Source organism: Myotis myotis, unplaced genomic scaffold (genome assembly GCF_014108235.1).
Source record: "Myotis myotis isolate mMyoMyo1 unplaced genomic scaffold, mMyoMyo1.p scaffold_m19_p_18, whole genome shotgun sequence".
NCBI lineage: Eukaryota > Metazoa > Chordata > Mammalia > Chiroptera > Vespertilionidae > Myotis > Myotis myotis.
In genome coordinates, this window is record NW_023416322.1 from 20,734,070 (window position 1) to 20,756,381 (window position 22,312).

Sequence of the window (22,312 nt, forward strand, 5' to 3'; positions counted from 1 at the left end):
TCCGAGCTATTGGGGTTCAAGGCACTTGTCTGATGAAGATGAGGCTTGCCCATGTCTCTGGGGGACCATTGGGCCACCTGAGTCTGATCCTGCCACGGACAAGTCAGCGCCTGAACCCTGGTTTTCTAGGGTTAGATCAGATCTCCAAAGCTAGGCGGTCTGGAGGGAGAGGAACTGGGAGGAGGCGCCTGGGGGCTGGGAGCTCTCACCAGCCCAGAGGGTGGTAATGTCTTCACAGCCGAAATCTGCCCACCCCCAAGCCCCTCACACAGCCCCCTTCCCTTATAAAGGGGACTTGCCAGACTGCGTGAACCTCTTTCTTTTCTGCCTCCTAACTCACATCCCTTTCTGCCTTTTACGGTGTCTCGGCGGCTGGGATTTAAACAGACCAGGAGCATCAGAGAAGCTCAGAGCTGGCAGCCGCTCCCCCCCACACACCCCTACCCCCACCCGGCCCCCAGGCCCGCTGCCCGCTCCCCGTCACGCACCCTCACGGTCGGGAAGCCGGGGATGTTGAAGTCTCTGCAGACTGCGCTGTTGGTCTCGTCAGCACAGTCCAGGGCAGCGAGGTTCAGCGCCGGCCTCCAGTCTGCAAGGACAGAAACAGCCAGAGAAGGAAGAGGGGCTGGCACCTCTGCCTGCTCACCTCCCCCGTGCAACACCCCACCCCCACCAACCCCCAAAGCCCTTAAGAGAAAGGCCCCCCTTCCTCAGAAAAGACCCTCTGATACAGTCAGGTGATGCATTTAGCTTGTGCTTAGGACACAGTTAAGCAGCACAAGCAATGCTGTCTTGTGATGGCATCTGTGTTCCCCCTAACTGGGGCAGGGGGCTGAAGGGAGATGGGGGCTGAAGGGAGATGGGGGCTGAAGGGAGATGAGGGCTGAAGGGAGATGGGAGCTGAAGGGAGATGGGGGCTGAAGGGAGATGGGGGCTGAAGGGAGATGGGGGCTGAAGGGAGATGGGGGCTGAAGGGAGATGGGGGCTGAAGGGAGATGGGGGCTGAAGGGAGACGAGGGCTGAAGGGAGATGGGAGCTGAAGGGAGATGGGGGCTGAAGGGAGACGAGGGCTGAAGGGAGATGGGAGCTGAAGGGAGATGGGGGCTGAAGGGAGATGGGGGCTGAAGGGAGATGAGGGCTGAAGGGAGATGGGGGCTGAAGGGAGATGGGGGCTGAAGGGAGATGGCCTCGCAGGGAAAAGCCCTCTACAGAGGACCAGTTCCAGAAGGGCGGAGAACACGCCTCAGGAAGTTTGAAATTTCCCAGGGGACCCTCGGAGACGTTTTTTGACCAGAGGAACTGGCACTCAGCCCAGCTCGGGTAGGTGGGACGCAAGGTGCTGGCGACCGGCTCCCCAGCCAGAGAGGGAGGCAGGAAGTCCGGGGAGGATGGGGGAGGCACAGGGAATCTAGGAACCACAGGGAAAGAGCCCTGAGGTCGGAGTCCGGAAGGAGTTTAACAGCTGCCCAGCATCAGGCCCCAGGCTGCAAATCCTCGTAACTTACTGGCAGAGAGAATGATGGCATCGTCCTGGGCCACAGCCCAGGATCTGGGAAACAGAAAACAAACTCATCTACCAGGCAGGCCTCCAGAGCTCCGATCAAGGTCAAGGTGCCCCTTAAACACCCACCAAAGTTCCCCGTTACTACGAGGCTGCTCCGCTGGAAGGCAAGATCCATGTGAAGCCACAGGAAGGACGAGGTGGCGACGGGCTGTGCCATGCCATGCCGTCTGTTAGATCCCTAAAGCAGTTTGGGCACAGGAGGACCTGCCCTGGGGACTAAGCATGGGCCTGGCAGGAGAGGTGGAAACTGAGTGGAACCTCGACAGCCAGTCCAGCTGACGGAATTGAGCGAGCAACACGAGAAGCAGTGGGTTGGGACCCTCTGCGGGAGACCAGATGGCTGGAGAAGAGGCACAGGGGTCCTGGGAGCGCTTTGGGGGGGTGGAGGGGGGCTGACTCCCACAGCACCTAGAGCCCCAGCTCTCTGGGCAGATGCATGAAGGAGGAAGCTGCCTGGTGCCACATGTGCTCCCCACAGGGCCCTACCCCTCCTGGAGTACAAGGTGGGGTGGGGGGTGGAGGGGTCGCCTAGTACCCATTAATGTCCGAATAACACCCCTGAGAATCATGGCTTTGCCAGGATCTCTTACCTCACCCCGAACCCGTCCCTTACGATGTCTGAAAAAGCTATTTCAGAAGGCATCAGCGCTCCCAGGAACATGTTATGCCTAAGGGAGGAGCGTTAGCCTCACTTCCACAAGACAGACAGGCCAGACGCAGGAAGAGGCAGGACTCCTCCCTGACAACCCTGACCCATCCCTCAAAGGGAAGACTGGTAGCAACTAAGCTGGTCCTTCTTGCGGGGACAGGAGGGAGGGCCCGGGACCTGGAGGCAGGCCTGCAACAACACCCTCTCCCTCCTGGTCCCTCCTCTCCCTCTTCCTTTCTTGCCTGGCAATCACTCTTGGCACTGAAGCTTCTGGAATCCTGGCGGGAGGCAGTGAGCGGGGGTGGAAAGGAAAGAGGGATCGTGCTTAGTGTTTAGCAGAGACGGGTGGGCCACGTCCGGCCATGCCACTTCCACAACCCCCACTGCTCTTTTGGGGAGCTCTCTCGGCTCCCCTGGCACATGAGGGCGGCAGTTTGCGTTTATCCAAATGTCTGCAAGCTGGTGTGCACCCTTTGGCTTTAAATCACTTGCCGAGCAGCCTGCACAAACTGGCCGTGCTCAGGGCAGCATCTCTCCGGCTCTCCCGGACACTCTACCCCCGGGTGTTGGCACCACTGGATGGGGCAGCGTCGGGCAGTCCGCCACACAGATCCAGGAACCCCAGCCAGACTCCGAATCCCGTCCACCCTCCCTCCCAAGTCTCTCCTATCTCCTCCCCATCCTATGTTCTTTACTCGCCTCACCACTAACCCACCCTCCCTGTCTAGTGCGTTTCTCAGGGCAGCCCCTCTCCAGAAACTGCTCTCACCAGCCCACCAGCCACCAGCCACCAAGCGAGCCTTTCTACCTGCCCATGTGGTTATGCCACTCTCTACTCAGGATTCCCCGGTGGATTTCTCCGATTGCCTTTAGAAGGAAACCTACAGCCCCAAGGCCGTTCTCCACGTGTCCCCTGCCCACCCAGCCCCCTCTTTCCACTTCCCCCAAAGGCTGAGCTTATCTTCCATTTGTCGGGAGCCCTCGGCCCCCCAGGAAGAGCTGCCCCACAGGCCCAAGGCTCTGCTTGTGTTTCTACCACATGCTCACAAGCCTGTCCATCCCCAAATGTCTTTTCATTTTTGCATCCTCACTGCCTATCACACAGTAGGTGCTTAGGGACGGCTGACTGGTTATTCAGTCGCCCTAGGCCAGGAATGGCTCCCAGCTGCCCTGTGCAGGAGCATCTGCTCTCAGCCTCAGTGTATCCCCAGGTCCAGGGAGGGGTGAGGTTAACTAACACCAGTCACCTGCAAACGCAGGAGGAAGAGTGGCCCAGGCACCGGGTTTTGCCCTGGATCACAGGGAAGAGCACCCAGGCTTGTATTCTGTGGGGCCCCGGGAGGGCGGTCACCCCCATGGCCACCTGGCAGACAAGAGGCCTGGCTCCTTCTGTTCTGCATCTAAGCCTCTGTTCACCTTGTTCGGGGAGACCCACAGAAGAGGCCTGGCTGTTTTCAAAAGCGTCAGCAAGTCAATTAAACATAAGGGCAGAGCTGAGAGGCAATTTCACATCCTTCCACCAAGGAGGGCCAGGCAGGGTGACCGAGGACCACAGGCCTCGACTGCCCTGCTCCCCTCCAAGAACACAAGTCACCATCCCTCAGGCCTGGGGCACAAAGACTCTGAAGGGATGGGGAGGAGAGAGAAGAGAAGAGAAAGGGAGCGTTCAGTGAGCACCCAGGGGACACCCAGGTGGTCCCACTCCACCCCCGCCACTCGAGGTGCTGTCACGGCCCCGCTTTACAAGCAAGGACAGGGACTGAGAGGCCTCCAGCCGCCCCGGGGCTCCCGGGCCGCCTCACCGGGGTCAGGACACTACCTCTGTATTTTCAGTTCGCTCACTCTCTTCCAGGAGAGAGGGAAGAGTAGAACCAGCTTTGTCCTCCGGTTCCACACCAGTCTCTGTAGCTCACATGGTCAATATCACAGACTCAGCTCTTACTTGGATGAGGATGATATTATGTGCCTGAGGGTTTACCATGGGCCTTATTGATCGAGTTTAATGGTCCTAACTACCCTCTGAGGAAAGTAAGGTGCTTATCTCGAGGCCTGCTTTCCTGGACTGTGAAACAGAGATTAGAATGCCGTGTCCGAGGCACACAACCAATCAATGGTGAATCTGGGATGTGAACCCAGAAAGTGAGCCCCTCTGCTGGTCTCGAGGGCCCAGGACCGAACAGAGAGCTGCTCTGTTGGCTTCCCAACCAGGAGGCTCTGGGAGGGTGGGGTTGGTGGTAAGGACAGGGGATGCCTGGGAGTTCCCAGCCCCTTGCTCCTGGGCGGTCTTTGCCTCCTTCCCTTTAAGCCTGATTCCTTGTACCTCCAAGAAATGGAACCTCCAAGAAATGGAACCAGGGCCTCATCTTACCTGCCCCAGACCCAGGGGGAGGGAGAGGGAGAGGCTGGGGCCGGTCAGCTGCTGGGAGAGTCCTGGCTGGGGAATGTTTCTCAGGAATATCAATGTCAATACCTTAATGAGCCATAATGACATACAGATCTGGTCTGCACGAATCACCGTGGCCTGACTGTGCACAGGAGTGGAGAGGACCTCATCTGGGTGCGCCACGTAAAGCAAAGGGCACCGCTGTCACGGAACGGAACCGGTGAGAGAGCCTTTTTAAAGTGGCAGGTGACTTAAATACCATCACCTGCAGGCCTAACACCACAAGATCAGCAGCAGCAGTCCAGCCCTGCTCTGGGGAGGAAAAAACCTCCCAGTGTGATTACTGCCCTGGCAAAGCAAGTTCTCTACGAGCAAGAGAGCAAATGAGCCAATGCAGCGGGGATGTGTGGGGAGGCGGGTGTGACCTAGACAGCTGTGACCTGGACCTGGGGTGGTGGCTGAAGGGACGCTCTGTGGTAAGGGGATGATGGGCTACTTCTGAGGTCCCACGCAATGCCCCCGCCCCGCTCACAAGTCCAGGAAGGGGCACTGGACCCAGAGTCACCAGACTCGCTTAGAGCTTTAACTGGCCAAAGAGGCGATGAACCCCATACATGTCCTCTCTGGGCCCCCGTTTCCTTGCGGGTCAAATGAGGGCCCAGGTTGGTGTTTTCTCATGTCCCTTCTGGCTCTGATGACCGTGTAGATGCTACATGGCAAACACAAGGCGAGAAACATGGCCGTGAGGCCTGTGGGTGGTAAGCACGCCTGGGTCTCTACTGAGGCAGAGGCCAGACCCACCAAGAGCCAGCCAGGTCCAGTGGTCAGAACTAGAGCCCCACCGAAGTGTCTAGGAATTGTCCTGACACAGGGAGTCAGCCAGTCCTATGAGGTCACCACCTCGTCCCTTCCTCCCCATGGCAGGCTTATGGGCAGTGAGGTCACGAGATGAACAAAATACCTTCCCTGCCCCTCACACCTGGCTGACACCCCAGGCCTGAGTCAGGAGGAACCACAGAACCAGCCGAAGGCGCGGTCACTCACATTCCCATGAGTCCTGTGAGGCTCATGCCACTGGCCTGCATGAGTGTCCAGTGGGCTCCGGCCCCGGGCCAGGCTCTGCCTAGGCATCGCAGGGGTAGGTGGAGGAGGGCTGGTCTGTGCCCTGGAAGAGAAAGGGAGGCAAACCAGCACTGCTCACCACCACCCAGACATCCGTGTCTCATCTCCACAACCCTGCACAGGCCGGGTCCCACCTGGCACTTCCTTCCTCCTCCCCCCACCTCTCCACCGGCCCAGGCTCGGCAAAGTCGGAAAGGGCTGGGCTCAAGGACCTCCTCTAGCATCTATGATAGAAGACAGCATCTATTGCTCAAAGAGATCTCATAAAGATTATACAGAACAGTGGCCGGTAGAGGCCCTTAGCAAAGTGCCTGGCATTAGGGGAGGGTGTAATTCCTAACTGCTTGAATGAAGGCCTTTGGTGACCAGATGGCCTCCTGTGACTTTCCCCTTCCCTGAATTCCTGCAACAAGAAATGACTCAGTGCCCTGGCCGGTGTGGCTCAGTTGGTTGGAGCATCGTCCCGTGCACTGAAGGGTGGCAGGTTCGATTCCCAGTCAGGACACATACCCGGGTTACAGGTTTGATCTCCAGTCAGGGTATGTACAGGAAGCAACCAATCGATGTTTCTCCCTCTCTCTCTCCTTCCCTCTCTCTCTAAAACCAATAAAACAGAAACAAACAGAAACCATAACGGATACAGACAACAGGGGGGTGAGGGCATGTGTGGGGGGTAGGGGTAGGGGAATGGGGGGATAAGGACGCATATGTAATACCTTAATCAACAAAGAAAGAGAGAAAAAAAGATACCAGCACTGGGTCTAGAGCCCACCCTAACTCAGAAAAGAAAAGAGAGAGAAAAATTATCTTATTTCATTAAATAGTCCAAAATACTGTTTGTTTGAAACAATTAGAGTATCTGATTCTAAAGTGAAAAATGTTTTAAGTTGTGGCATTTGAATCACTTGAATTTTACACATTATTTTGATAGTAATTAATTTTTCCTTATTGTTCAAAAGGTTATTGACAAGTATCCAATGTCATGTTAGTTCAATTTGTTGTGAAACTGTTACCTACATTAAAAGTTAAATACTTATAAAAATAAATAAATAAAAGAAAAGGAAACCATGTCCTCAGATAAGAATTTTAAAAATCTTTAAAAAAGAAAAGGCAAAAGAAACGACGGAGCAGCTGTTGGCCCTTTTCAAACACCGCTTCTTCCTGGTGCCAGTTCTCCTGCCGTGTGTAGCTCATTTCCCGCAAATGCCATGCAAACTATGCTTCGTACACAGAGGTCACTCAACAAATATTTGCTGACTGATTAGCCGGTGAAGAGTAAGGAAGGTCTAAAATAACACAATCAATTTCCCAAACATACGTCAGGCAAAGAAGAGATGCTCCGGACTAGAAAGAGGTGAGCCAGGTCCTCAGTGCTCTGCCCCAGAGAACCTACCCCACAAGTCCCTGAAGAAATGAGCCCTAGCCAGTCAGATTGAATGCCTGAGGCCAGCTGGACAGGGTTGCAAAATTCTTCTCTCCCCCCACAACCTTCCATAGTCTTGCTGCTCCTACCCTAGATACACACACCATGCGCAGGGGGCAGAGGCCAGGGGCCACCCTCCGTGGCCCAGGGTGGTGTGAGAGCAGCCCTTTGCTGGCCCACAACCAAACTTTCGCAAGGAACCTCAGGACAAAGATGAGGGGAGAGCAACCTGGCTTCTCGGCAAGGCCTCACCAGGAAACACGCTGTGGGCTTGGAGGGGGGCCTTCTCCACCATTGCAGGCGGCCAGTGACCTTCCTGACGTGATCTTGCTTAGGGGGCTGCCTCACTCCCACCACTCACAGGACACCCACTGTCTACCTACATCTCTCACCTCTACAGACTTCAATGCTCCCATTTTCCTTTCTGATGTTACATTTTGCTTTTGGCTTTTTTTTTTTAGGGACTGTCATTCCATGAACTGGGGAACAGACCCCCTTTGGAAGTGGCAACCCTGATCCAGAAGTAGGTTGGGTCAGTACCTGCTGTGCAATCCACTGGAAAAGTCTGGCTTGCAAGAGGCCAAACACCTGAGTCAGCTGGAAGTTAAGCCTCTCAGGATATGAGACTCTTCAGGATACAAGACTCTTCTAGGTTGAGTCCATCTGCGGCCGCTAAAGACCTATAGCCTCAACGTGGAAACTGATCTCGGGATTTTTACGATGTTCAGGCCCACAAAGTCCCCTACACCCCTAATGGGTTCCAATTCCACGTTCAACATTCTTCCTGCCTCCTAATCAGATGTGCTGACATCACTGAAACAGCGTGGAGAGCTGCTGAGAAATGGCCCACTCAGGCGATGGGACCAGAGAGGCATGCAGACAAGTGTCTACATGTAAACTGGAGGGAAAATGGTTTATTGGTTTCGTTTAGAAAGAACTTCCCTGGACCATATGGTTTCTTCGGGAACCACTGTCCAAGCTACTCATGGAAGAGGTGGTCTGAGTTTGAAAACCACCTCCAAAAGAGCTATTCGACCACCAACAGCTGAGTGTATATTAAACAAAAAAATACCAAGGGCACAGCAGGGGAACAGTAGTTCCAATTCTCCTCTTTCCAAGAAAGAGGCCTGTTTCTTACGATGCCCACAGTCCTCATTCAATGACCATCAATGATGAGGAGCCCTGCTAGGCCCTAGCGTCAGGAAGTAGCTCTATTCAGAGGCAGCAAATCAGAAGCAAATCACTACCACCAAGCCACTCCTGCCCCCCAAATACCACCGGCTCGGGCAGATGTGTGACACCACAGCGGCCTTTAAACTGTGGAAACTCGGAGATAATGTCTGGCAAGCGCTTAGGAAGATGTCCGACATGTACTCAGCACTCAGTAAATATGAATTACTATTATAATCACCGTATTCCCTCGGCTCTAAGTCTTCAGTTTTCAAAAATGTTAACATTTCTATAGCAGAGCACGCCTTTCACTCCCTACACATAGGGGCCTTCTTTTCGCTCTACCCCTCGGGCTGTTAGTAAATGAATGGCGTTTCCCACAATGGATGGGGCTTTTTGAATCAAAGCAATATGGTTAGAGTGGAGGAAGGGCCAGGCACAGGCTAACCCGCTGCCTTCAGTCCGGCCTCAGGGCTCACGGGGGTAAAGCAGAAGGGCGTGAGAGGGTGCCTGGACCGGGGGAAGAGAGCAGGAGGTGGCCCAGGAGCTGAAGAGCTGGAGGCAGCAGGCCTGGAACGGGCCCAGGAAAACGGCCTCAAAGGTAAAGCTGAGAAGGGACGTCCGCGTACCAGCTGGGTCAACCCCCCATGAGGGGGGCCAAGAGGAAGGGGGCCAGAGTGAGTGTCAACGCCTGTTCTCCCAGCACCGACCCACAGCAGCTGGGGAACCGGACGGGCAGGCGACGGGCTGCCTGCGCAAGAAGAGGACGGGAACTGACTGCCACGGGCTGGCCCGGAGGAAGCCCTAAGGTGTCAGCCGCGAAGGAACAAAGGAGACCCCGCCGCAGGGATGGGGCAGTCAGCGGGAAAGGGCGGACGGGGAAGCAGGGCCGGTCGGGGGGCCCAGGCCGCGAGGTTGGGGGGGACGGAGAGAAGCTCAGACAGGGGCCAGGGAGGACAGAGAAGGGAGGGCGCAACCAGGGAGTGGGGGGATGTGAAACGGGGGAAGTGGGAGAGGCGGAGAGGAAGAGGTGGGCGGAGGTGCCGGGCCGGGGGAAGCGGGTCGAGGGGGAGGGCCCTCGGCGGGGCAGGTGGGTGGGGAGCGTCGGCCCGGCGGCGCCTCGGGTGCGGGCCTTCCCTCCGGCCCCGGCTTCTCACCTTTGACGTCGTTGGCCAGCGCCTTCCACGTTGGGGCGAAGGCAATGCAGTGGCCGCACCAGGAGGCAAAGAACTCCACGGCCCAGGCGCTGCGGGAGTCCTGCAGGGCGCGGTGCACCGAGTCCGCCTGCAGCAGCGTCAGCGGGTCGGACGGCGCGTAGAGCGCCGAGCGCGGGGCCGCGCCAGCGCCGGGCACCGCCGGCAGCAGCAGCAGCAGCAGCAGCAGCGACGGCGGCGGCCCCGAGCCGCGGCCGCACCAACCCATCCTCCGCGCTGCGCCCACCACTGCGCGCAAGTTTCGGATGAGTTGGTGCTGGTTGGCGCCGCCGCACCTCCTGCCTCCGTCCCGTGGGAGGAGCTACTTGGCCCCGCCCCCGCCGCCCGGCCCCGCCCCCCGCCGCTCAGGCCCCGCGCTTCGTCGCCCTGCCCCTCCCGCGGCCAGTGGGCGGGGCGGGACCTACGCACCCACGTGCCTGAGCCCAGTCTGGACCGCGAGCGCCCCCTTCGCGGTTTACCGAAGCCTCGGAGGCGCGCTAGCCCCGTCCCGCCTTGGATCCAAGGAAGCGGGTAGCGCAGCCCAGGCCCTGGAGCCCCCACCCCCCCCAATGGAAGGAGTGGGGCGTCCGCGCAGCTGCTAGGGACTTGGGGAGGTCTTTTGGCTTCTCACAGGCCCTGTATCCAACCGAAAATGAGTTGGAATAAGCGATCAGATGTAGTAAATTAAAAACAGGTGGGAGAGGCCGAAACCGGTTTGGTTCAGTGGATAGAGCGTCGGCCTGCGGACTGAAAGGTCCCAGGTTCTATTCCGGTCAGGGGCATGTACCTGGGTTGCGGGCACATCCCCAGTAGGAGGTGTGCAGGAGGCAGCTGATCGATGTTTCTCTCTCATCGATGTTTCTAACTCTCTATCAATAAAATTTATTTAAAAAAAAAAAAACAGGTGGGAGAGAAGACGGACCGGTGGTAGGACAGGCGCTGAGTCTCTGACCACCATGACTCCCACAGGGATCAGAAGTGTCCACACCGCCTGAGGCCCGTGACCGCTCAGCCCTTTCCCATACTTCAGGGGGCCTGTAACTTCCCTGTCTGCACAGCCTAGATCCTGTAACACCCCTGTCTGCAACCCATCCACACCTCCTGCGCATAGTCACTCCTTGGCCCCTCAAGAGGATAGATAGACCTGGGCAAAGCTGATGCAATCTCTCTGGTAGAAGCTGGCCTGGTGCTATTGGGGCGGTGAGTTCTAGGGTCTCGGGAACCACAGTATGATCTGAGGAGTGAGGAGCAGGAGCTTGGATGGGCACATCCCCTTGGCCCATGAGTTTCTTGCTCTTTGGAAAAGGGCATGGTTGGAAGAGGGCCAGGATGCTCAGAACCCCATTTTGAATGCGGTAACATTCGAGCCAAAGACCCAAACGCAGTGTTGGAGGAAGCCTTGTGGCAATCTGGGATGAGGGAGCTCCGGGGAGAAGTCTGGAGGTTGGGGCTTTTGTTGCCTTCCTGTGTTCCTCTTCTCTGTGCGCAGTCTCGAGCTACACAAAAAAATTACCTATTGACCGGATGGAGTGTTAGTACCTCCCCAACTCCTCCAGCCAACTCCAGATACTGGCTCCCCACTTCCCGCACTTCTAGCAGCCACTGAGACCAGGCCTGGCCCAGGGTCATTAGGACAGATGGTCCTCTAGTAACCTTGGATTCCAGGGGCTGGATCAGGTGCCAGCAAAAGTCAAATGCCTTCCAATGTCTTCATTGTTAAGCAGTAGCTCTTTCCCCCAGGGGCCTGATAATTAAGGAGACAATGTCTGCTAAGCATGCCCGGCTGAGAAAGACACCCTGGATGAGTACACAAAGATGCGCTTGTTCACATATCTGTTTCGGTGTCAGAAATGGAAAAGAATACAAACTGCTTGAATAGATTAGAGATCCTTTCTTGGCAATGGGGCCAAAGAAACTGAGAGTTATAAAATCTGGGGCTCCAATATCTTGGAACAGGGATTTTTGACTTTTTATTCTCGGAAACCTTTGTTTAAATGTAATCTTTTTTATTTTTTAATTCTTTTTTTAAAAATTCTTCTTTAATTGATTTTAGAGAGGAAGGGGGAGAGAGAGAGAGAGAGAGAGAGAGAGATATCAATGATGAGAGAGAATCATTGATTGGCTGCCTCCTGCACACCCCCTACTGGGGATCGAGCCTGCAACCTGGAATGTGTCCTTGACCGGAATCGAACCCGGGACCCTTCAGTCCGCAGGCCGATGCTATATCCACTGAGCCAAACTGGCTAGGGCTAAATAGAATCTTGAAGGGAAGCTTAAACCAGTGGCTCTCAACCTTCTGGCCCTTTAAATACAGTTCCTCATGTTGTGACCCAACCATAAAATTATTTTCGTTGCTACTTCTTAACTGTAATGTTGCTACTGTTAAGAATCGTAATGTAAATATCTGATATGCAGGATGGTCTTAGGCGACCCCTGTGAAAGGGTCGTTCAACCGCCAAAGGGGTCTCGACCCACAGGTTGAGAACCTCTGGCTTAAACAGGCAAAAGCAAGCTGAAGGTGTGACCTAGAGTGAGTCCCTCTTTCTGTGGTCTTTGGGGCTTCTTGGAACCCCAGGGCTCCCCATGTCACCATTTGAAAGCCACTGGTCTAGAACTGAGAGCAGAAAATACAAGAATCACAATTTGCCCTGCTTGCCCTTCCAGAAGCTTCTTGGGATGAAAAGGTGGCCGAGAAGGAAATCTACTCAGGAATGGGGTACAGAGAGGGAAAGAGTGCTGAGGAAAGCGTTGAAACTGGGGGCACTTAGGAGTACCTACCCAGGTCCCCCGCTCCCCTTCCTCAAGCTGTAGGACAGTGGGCCAAGATGAGTCCAATGAGAACAGTAACAGCATTAGCTGAAACTTTGCACCTGCTTTTCTAAGCACGTACAGATATCACTCACGTAACCCTCACACCAGCTCCCTGAGGCTGGTGGCATTATCATCCCACATTTACAGGTGAGGGGGCTGAGGTAGGAGCCTGCTGACTGTGCCACTTGTGATTCATTCGTGCATTATGCATGACCTAAGAGAGGGAACTGGGGAGCCGGTTAACCAAAAATGAGGTAGATGGCGAGAGGAATGCAGCTTGTACACAAATACAGGTAATTATTATGAGCAACACCATCGTTTGGGGTGAAATATGTCATCCCCTAGCAGAGCATCAAGTGACCTGCCACTTACTCATTTGCAACGAGGATCAGAGAGGCATGTAGCCGGGAGGCAAATGCCCAGCAACAGAGAAGGGACCTTTGCTTTGTCCCTTCACAACTCACCTCGAGGTCTTCCTGACGCACCTGCCCAAGCTGAGGTTGGATAGAAAACCAGTCCTGAGAGCCACAAAAGAGGACCCGGAGTCTGTGTGGGTCGGGCACGGAGGAAAGTGAAGGCACATTCAAAGGGCTTGCTGGCGGGGGTTCATGGGGTTAACGGTTAACTTACAGAGGTGGGGGGGGGGGGGCGGGGGTGGTAAAGGAATGAGGCTCCGGCAGGCTAAGAAAGCTGCTCCGGGTTATGTGTCTAGGAAGTAACATACTCCAGAGCCCACCCTGGACCCAACAGACCACTCACAGTCCCGGTGCCGGAAGGAGCTGGGGAGGGAAGGACACAACAAAGGCCTGAAGCCATGCTGTTCTACCTCTGCAATCTGGTGGCTTCCCATGTTCCAAGATAAACCATTTCATATCTTTTTCTGTCTCTTTGAACCTCCAACAGCCTCCTATCCTCACAAGAAACGTCCCTTCAGTCGTTTTGATGACAAAATAGAAGCCATCAGACAAGAGCTCCCTTTCCTCCCATCAACCTTGCACCTGTGCTCACCTTGGCTCCCAGCTCCTTCGTCCCATCAAGGCCAACCCTTCCCCCTGGGCTCTGGGTCAGGGCCCTCTCATCGCTCAGGGACTTTGCTCCTGATCCCCCTCCACCCGCCCTTGCAAAGCTAACTTCGGTCTCCACTAGATGGGTTTCTCCAGCGAACAAACGTGTCCTCTGGCTCCCCCTGAACACCGACAAAATGGAACTCCCGATGAACATCCTCTTTCCGGTGCTGGCCCCATTTCCTTCGCTCTCTCCACAGCCAAGCTTCACAACAGACTTGTCTGCGCTCCCGCCTCCACTTCCTCGCCCTGCCCTTCACTCCTCAGCCCACTCCTGTTTGGCTTCTGACCTCACCACTCGGCTGAAACTGCCCGCCAAGGTTCGCAACCTGCTCCCTGGCGCCCCACCCAGTGCTCACACCTCTTCCTCTTGCTCAACCTCACTCCGCCTTCCACACAGTGGATGGCTCCATCCTTGAAACACTTTCTTCTTTCGGCTTTTAGTTGAAGCCACAGGAATCCATCTTCTGTTGCTGCAGCAACAAGTTATCCCAAACTTTGTGTCTTAAAAAACACAAGTTTATCGCCTTACAGTTCTGCGGGTCAGAAGTCCGACAGGGGTCTCACGTGCTAAAATCAAAGTGTTGGCAGTGCTGAGCTGGAGGGATGTGGTCCAGGTGGTCCCTGCCACTGGACCTGTGGGCTGTGGGGAGCCAGTGCCCTCCTGGGTCCTGGAACCTGGCAGACCAAGCCTCCACCTTCAGAATTCTCCGCTATCCTCTAAAATTCTCCCTGCAAGCTGTGCCTGTGGCCTTCCCCTTTGCTAATAGTGATGGCACCACACACACAAATCCATAGATATGCAAATTGGTTCGGGTAGGTAATTTTGGGGGGCTAAATAGAGACCCTTATTTGATAAGTATTTAATGTCCTTATTGAGAAACAAAGGCTGCCTTTCAACTCAAAGGCTGCCGTGGGTGGGACTGAGGAGGAAAGCACCAGGGATTTCTAAACAGGATGTTGAAGCTGCCATTCCTTCCGTTGCCCTCTGAAAGCAGATATGGCTGTGAGTTCATAGACAGGAATTGAACTTATGTGGTCCTCATGGCTGCAGACCTCAGGAGTCTTCTCTCTTCTCGGCTTGTTTTCTTTGGATCTGAGACCTAATACTGGTGCTCGTCTTTGGACAGAGGCAACACAAGAGTTCTTGATCCATTGTCTGGATTCCAATCCAGCGCTACCACTTGCTAGCTGAATGATATTGGGCAGGTTAATTACCCTCCCCATGCCTCAGTTGTTTTGTCTGTTAAATGGGTCCACTGATAGTATCTGTTTCAGACATGTAAATACTCAGAAGTAAAACGCTTAGAATGGCAACCAACAAGAGTAAATACTCAGTCATGTTGCTTACTATTATTATTAACCTCCAAGGGGAGCGGGCCACAGGCTTGGGAAATGGTGCAGGAATTATCAATATTGCAGCTCCTGAGTGAATGCTTTTCTCTAAGTGAGGAAACTCAACCTTGAGACCTGCAGAAGGAATGTGGAGTTCTAATTCCATTTCGCTCAACTAATCATTTGATTTTCTCAAAATAGCAGCAACAACACTGACAGAGCAGTTAGGGAAGTTATTTAGGTGATTATTATTTTTATTTATTTTTAAAATATATTTCTTAATTGATTTCAGAAAGGAAGGGAGAGGGAGGGAGAGATAGAAACATCAATAATGAGAGAGAATCATTGATCGGCTGCCTCCCACAGGGCCCCTACTGTGCATCAAGCCTGCAACCCGGGCATGTGCCCTTGGCTGGAATTGAACCTGGGACCCTTCAGTCCCCAGGCCAACGCTCTATCCACTGAGCCAAACCAGCTAGGGCAGTGATTATTATTTTAAAAAATATTTTGACTTACTTCAAATGGGTCATCACACATGCCCCTTTGTGTTGTGGGAACTCAGAATTCTGGAATGTGTTTGGAACAAAAAGTGTGGCTTCGAATTTCCTGACATGCATTTTTCAGGTAGGGAGACACATGCAAGAAATGTGCTTGTTTTTTTTTTTTTTTTTTTTTTTTTTTTTGTTAATCCTCACCCACGGATATTTTTCCCATTGACTTTTTAGAGAGAGTGGAAGGGGGTGAGGGCCAGGGAGAGAGAGAGAGAAACATCGATGTGAGAGAGACACATCGGGGATTGAACCTGCAACTGAGGTAGGTGTACTTGACTGGGAATCAAACCTGAGACCCTTTGGTGCTTGGGCTGACACTCTAACCACTGAACTACACCAGCCAGGGCATAACATGTATTTTTAAAGGATATTCTTGTTCAACTTCACTGGAAGGGGATAAGGTAGCAAGCGACCGTGTACTCTGGAGGAGTCTCCAGATGAGAGTAATTATAGGTCTTTCCTGCAAGGCCATTCCATTTGTCCAGAGGGTCCTCCAGTCTTCTTGCTGTTGCCTCATTTTTGTGCTGTACTGTGTTCGCCAGCTTAGGGCCTCCCGGGTTCCATTTCTCCAGAGAATCAATGATCCCTCGCGGCACTGGAGAGGGGATGCGCAGTGACCCGATCGGGGTAGGGATGGGTGCCAGGACTCTACCCGAACCTTTCAGACTTGTCAGTTTCTCAGTTCTCATTCCTGCTGCGAAAGGTCATGAGCAGAACCGGCCTTGGCCTGGGACACTTACCAAGAGCTCCGTGCGGGCGGCCGCCTGTGTGGGAAGCCTTCCTGCTGACTCACCGTGTGCTCCTCGTTCCGCTTAGGTGCAGGTGGCATGGCCCTCGGGCACGCCCTCAGCTTCTGTATTTCAGACCCGGCAGGTGTCTGGCCACGGGGGTCAATGCATCATTATGGGGCCGGATCATGTTGGCTCTCTCTGTTATAAGTAAATCCTGTGCCACTGGAGCGTGGGTGCTGTTGTCTATTCTCAGCAACTGCACAGCACATGCTGGCCTCTTCCCTGGACGACACGGATCTGCCATTTAACCTCGGCCGCACAGCCTGGCTACCAGGAGGGGTGAGAGATTTGGTGCGATGAGACCAGTTATGAAAGAAGCCTAAAACTTGTCCCCCAGGACCCCATCCCAGAGCACTGTCAGCCTCCTGGGGTTGGTGGTAAGGCTCGCAGGAAGACTAAGGGACTGTGAAGACATCTGTGGATGGAATAAAAATCACTCATATCCATTGCCTATAACAAAGAATCATAAAAAACAACAACACTAAAACACAAAGTAACCTAACGTGCTCAGCAAGTTGTCATAATTGCCCTGTGGGTCCACCACAGAAAGGAACATAAAAATCCACTTCAGCCCTAGCCGGTTTGGCTCAGTGGATAGAGCGTCGGCCTGCGGACCGAAGGGCACGTACCTTGGTTGCAAGCTCCTCCCCGGCCTGGGGCCCTGGCCGAGTGCGTGCAAGAGGCAACCAATTGATGTGTTTCTCTCACATCGATGTTTCTATCTGTTCTTCCCTCTGTCTTCCATTCTTTCTGAATATCAATGGAAAAAAATCAAGTGAGGATTGAAAAAAAAGTTTACCTCAGGTACAGAAATGGACACAATCACAAGAACCCACCCGCAACTGGGCCCCGCCAAGCGGGCCCAGGCCCACACCAATGTGGCGAATTAGCCACAACCAACTGCTAGTCCCAGCCACGATTCCATCTTTGCTGCCCCCAGCACTCAGCACAGTGCTCAGACAGGAAGATGTGCTGACCGCCTGAGTGATGAACGTAGGACTGTTCCCTGTGTGGGGCCAGGCATTCCTGTGCAGAGTAAGTAGCTCCCACACACTGCTCACCTTATGCTACGGCCCAAGCACAGGTGCTCTACTACCCAGAGAAAGCAAAATTAAGTGTATTTTGGGATGACTAGCTTTCTAAACTTGACTCTAAATCATGAAAAAGTGAACAACTGACATGAACTTAATTTATAAATCAGTTTATTTACAGATTTTTATCTTTTCTTAAAGTACATTTCAGTTAACAAATCTATTTACATAGGTGTACATGGGAATTCATCCCAGTTATTTTACAGATCATACATACAAACCACACCCTAAGTCTTGTGTGCAAAGTTGCACTGGATGTGACTATTGGCTGAAAACGACCTGATGACCAGGCTATTTACACATACACAGTAAACGGGTTTGTTTTTCATGTCTGCACGATACAGTACACACGCGGAGGCCAGGCCTCCCAGAGAACGCTTTGCAGTGTGTTTCCCGAGAAGGCTTTGCAAAGTCCGGAAGGAAAAGCTATTAAACATAGGTTAATTAAAATGACAGTACCTCCTTTACATCAGTTTACATTGTTTTCTTCACATTTTTATAATACAAAGATATTTTATTCAATTGCTGCACAACCAGTTTAAGATGATTTGTAAACATGTAAATTCCTACAATTTGCATTAAACATCATTGTAGTTTCTATCACTTGCTCTTTGAATTAATGTTTTATTCACTAGTATTGTTAAGGTAGTAAAAGAAGATGTAAGTTTGAACTTCTTACGGAAAGTTATGTCTCTAATGCTGTGCGAGTACACACTTTATTCAAGTATTGCAAAAAGCTAAGGCCACTTTTTTTCAAGACAAGAAAGTGAACAAAATTGTTTTTATCAATAGGCCACAACACTCTTATGAGCAATGAAATCTCTTCTGAAAGATAATTTCTCAGAGACCTGTAGTCACAGAAGGGATTTTCTTTTCTTTTAGATAAAAGAAAAACAAATTACCTTCTTTGTTAACTACTTTTGAGCTCTTCCCACTTTTCCCTAGAGTAAAAATTCCTGTTTAGACCTGAAGAGGGAATCTATACCCTGTACTTGTTTAACCCAGAGCTAAGCACCCTGGATAGCACAAATTGTTTTGGACTCAGAAATAAATCTGAAGCCTATATGTTGGTTTACTACTAAATTCTGAGTGCTATTCTAAAAGATATTACTGCTGATGCAAAGATCTTTTTCTTAGAGGAATTATGAAGAAAGTGAAAGAGGATGGGAGTGGGGAGAGGAACAAAGATTACAAAGAGGGAGTATTTAGGTTCATGGTTAAGAGGCAGAGCTTGATTAAAAAGATCCCAATATGGAACAAGTGGCTGGGTATCCATAGTTATCATTCCAACCCTAACAATTATAACGCCTCCAATTATATCCAAATGGTTAAAATAGTAAGAAACCTGCTAATTATAGATTCCTTTGTTTTCTGCTACCAAACTATGGATAATCATTTTTAGCCAAGAGTAAGACTGGTCAGGAATCGCTCTCATCTGGAGCCCAGGGCTCCTGGGCCGGTGAAGACAGCGGGAGCGTGTGGGGCTGCTGCCACCACATTCTTGGCAGCATTCTTACCAGGGGACTCTCAGCCCAGACTGCTGACTCCACAGACTTTACAGTATTTCTCTGCTTTTCTGGAATCATAATGCCACAAAAAATAAAGACAAACTTTCTTATTAAAAATTGATTTAGTTCCAAATTATAAGGATGTAGAAAAACAACCTATATTCCTATTATATTGTTTTTATATTCCTTTACAAAAAATTAACAGCAGCTGTAACGTTTCAGGTATTGTAAGGACAATGCTATCTTACAAACGGCTGAAGGATATAGACAAGATGTTGTGCTGTCTTCCAAAGCTCACAAAGCGGACAGAAAAGGCCTTTGCTTTTCCTTGGCCCCATGAAGCACATCTCCACTCCACTGGTCAACAGCCCCAAGCGACCCTCGCTTCTCTTAGTCAACTTGCTCTCTATGGCTATGAGACCAGAGTCCACCTCAAAGCCCAGAAGAAATGCTGGCAATACATCAATCGGAGCGTTTCCCGAGACCCAATCACGTTTAGTCAGTGCTTTCCTTACTTGTCAAGAGCTATCACACCAGTCATTGTGCAAAATGCAAACAGTCCAATGTTATTTCGGTAAGTTTCTCATAATGACAAGATGAAATCAAGAGGAATGGAAGTGTGCATAGTGAAACATCTGAGACGCAAAGGCAAGTCAGGAGAGAAGATGCAGAAATGAACGAACGTGCACACTTAATGAATACGCCATCTTTGGGGTTTTTCTAACGAATTCTGAAGCTATAACATTCCAGGATATTTGTGAATAGGAATGCAGTGGATGTCTTACATCATGCTTCTAATTGGGACCTTCAATATTAAGGCATTTACATTCACGCCTAAGATTATCCACATTCTTCTAGGTACTTGAAGGACAGGACTGAGGAAGAGGAATCAGTCAGGAAGGCAGGGCACCGATGTCCTGAGAGCATCGCACATGCTCTAATGTAGCAGCTGGAGTTCAGGTAATTTTTCAGATACAGGTAACAGTTGTGAGAAGCAATGCTGCAAGAGAGGCAGAATTGAACTTTACAGTGTCTTTCAATCATGTTATCTCATTCCTGCTATTGCAGGTGATCTTGGAAAAGCCTGTCTTTTCTTCACTGAATTAAACTGCCTTCTTTGATGTGTGTGTGGTTTTGTTAAAATTGGAGGATTCCTGTGCAAAGACCACAAACCAGAGAAGCTTCAAGACGGAAGCAGAACTATTATAAGAAGAATCTTTCGCTTCTGAGTAGGGACACACATTTTCAACTTAATAATTTATCTTAAAATAAATTAAAAAAATGTTCCATAGCACAAAACAAGCACACAAACAACAGACAATATCTTTTTGTCTTTGGTGCACACACTCATTTCCTAAATCATTCAAGTAACAGCGTCTCTGATTTCTTGGGGAGGGATGGAGCTGAAAGTCTGAAGGCCAATGAATGACTTCCACTGTTGCCATGCCTGGATGCCTGAGATGGTCTGGAGGGCCTGCGATTCTGGGAGCAGCAGCGGAGGTTCAGAAGAGAAGAACAGTGCGGGGCAGGCAAGGGGCAAAAGAGCCAGCCCTGCATCGGTCCTTTGAGCCCAGTCTTTAGTGGGGGCATTCTTTGTTCTCATGCCCATATAGAGAAAACTAAAAATAATGCAAAGATTTACAATTCTTTAGATGGTGCTCAGAAAGCAAGACTACTATTAGTTTCTGTTAACGTGACAGTCCACTTGGTGCTGCTCAACTACAACAATGGAAGAGAATAGTCTTCAAAGAGAAAGGAACTCCAGGATGTGAAATAGGCACTTGCTATTAAACTTGCCTATTCAGAAGTGGTTAAGGACTTAATACTGTTTAGAGACTATCACAGACCAGAATTACATTTCAAAAATGTTAGGATGCATTTATCTATATACCTCTCCTGTCTGACTTCAGACTCAAGAAGTGATGCCCTAGTCTAAGCTACGAGGTAAGTCTGGTGTTTTCAGCCCTCATCTGAGACCCAGTAGGGATGCTAACAAGAGGTGTAGTATTAGATATTGCGTGTCCACATCAGGTGTGCAACCCTGCCTACTAAACACCAACACTAATCCAGTGGACAGTCTCTAAAGGCAGAGGCTGTAATACCAGATATACCGCATTGTCCCGTGGGCTCCAAACCAGTAGTCTTTGAGAACAGGTACCAGGTCCAGAAGCATTCTTGCTATGATGGAGATGGGGTGTGTGTCAGGAGGCAGAAAGGCCCAGGACTCATGTTAGCACTCAGTGTTCCATTTATTTGCAAGATGTCACACAAGTAGCACTCTCCCCTGTTTTTCACTGATTTGATTCAGAACATCAATAGTATCTCTGATCAAGGTCTCAAAGATCCCATCAGCTAGTTGCATCTTCACACACAACTCATCTTCATCATAGTTCACCCACTGTGCCTCCTCTTCATGGAGCTCCTGCACCTAGAATTTAGAAAACACAAAGGTTAGGGTTACCATAAAAGCTAGGAAATGTATTATATTTGATGGTTTTGCAGTCCCATCCATGGGAAAACAGGCCAAGGAAATAAACCAGAGAAAAAGGATAAGTTATATGATTCTATCAACAAACTTTCAAAGTTGCAAAAAATATCAAAAAACTCAACTGCCAACTAAAATAAAAGTGGTTTCAAAACTGTCAAAATGGAATTTAACAATATTCCAGTATTTTATAGTTAGTAAGGATTGCAAGCATGTTGTCTATGTTAACAGAAGATAATGTGTATGAGAACTTAAGGAGGAGAGAAGAAAGCAAGTTACTAGCTATATAGCTTTACAATTATAAAACGCATATATCCAAAGACAATACTGGATATGATTCTGAAGTATCTATACTAACTAGTATATATAAAAGGCTTATATGCAAAGTGTCCCCCCTCAGGAGGTCGACCAGGAGACCCAGAGTTCAATCGCTCTCTATGATGTGCACTGACCACCAGGGGGCAGCACAGAATGAAGGAAGGCCCCTGGCAGCTGGCAGCCAGGGAAGGAAGGCCCTGGCTAGCAGCCGGAAGGCCCTGATCAGCCCTGATCGCCGGCCAGGCCTAGGGAACCTACCCGTGCACTAATTTCGTGTACCGGGTCTCTAGTTATAAATAAATGAATAAAATTTAATATGCATTAGAGTACTTTAAAAAATGTACTATTGCTTAAGCTTATTTTTAAAAATCACTGTTATACAATAATTGTTTCTTTTGCATTTTAGGACTTTGGGATTCCTATGGTAAGCCACAACTAATCAAATTAGAACTGCCCAAAATTTTTTGCTTGTTTACAATAAACATTTTAAAAGCTACTTATAAAAGAAACATATCAGACTTATTATATGTAATGATGCCAGTGAGATGGAGGCTAGGTGGGGAAAGTAATTATAAACCCCGATCCAGCCCCAAACTCAGCAGTTATTGTAGTGATAAGGGTGTCTAACTAGAAGTCTAACTGGGCAAAAAAGCCATGACAACAGGCTCCCGACTTGCCCTGATTACAGTTGCATCTTGAAAAAGACAGAGGCGAAGAGGGGAATGTAGTTCCCATTACAAGGAAATGAGAAGATTCCTGGGAGGAAGAGACCACATCATCCAGGAGCCTGGGCAAACAAGAGGGAAGAACAGTGTTGGCCAACACGTTCCCTTGGCCAGGGTTGACAAACACAC

At 51.0% G+C, this 22,312-nt stretch overlaps 2 protein-coding genes across 8 annotated transcripts in view; both read right to left on the bottom strand.

Annotated features, from left to right (window-relative positions):
- The window catches only part of QSOX1 (quiescin sulfhydryl oxidase 1), a 37,086-nt gene extending 27,269 nt beyond the window's left edge, over nucleotides 1-9,817 (bottom strand). For both annotated transcript variants that reach the window (XM_036342873.1, XM_036342871.1), the window contains exons 1-2: nucleotides 9,469-9,817; nucleotides 489-589 (exon numbers count right to left, since the gene is read on the bottom strand). In XM_036342873.1, coding sequence (XP_036198766.1) covers nucleotides 489-589; nucleotides 9,469-9,733 — 366 coding nt within the window. In that variant the 5' untranslated portion in view covers nucleotides 9,734-9,817. The remainder of the gene's footprint in view (nucleotides 1-488; nucleotides 590-9,468) is intronic.
- A 7,424-nt stretch (nucleotides 9,818-17,241) lies between these two features.
- Nucleotides 17,242-22,312, bottom strand: part of CEP350 (centrosomal protein 350) — a 124,564-nt gene continuing 119,493 nt past the window's right edge. For all 6 annotated transcript variants that reach the window (XM_036344490.1, XM_036344492.1, XM_036344487.1 and 3 more), the window contains one exon: nucleotides 17,242-21,083. In XM_036344490.1, the coding sequence (XP_036200383.1) occupies nucleotides 20,919-21,083 (165 nt within the window). In that variant the 3' untranslated portion in view covers nucleotides 17,242-20,918. The remainder of the gene's footprint in view (nucleotides 21,084-22,312) is intronic.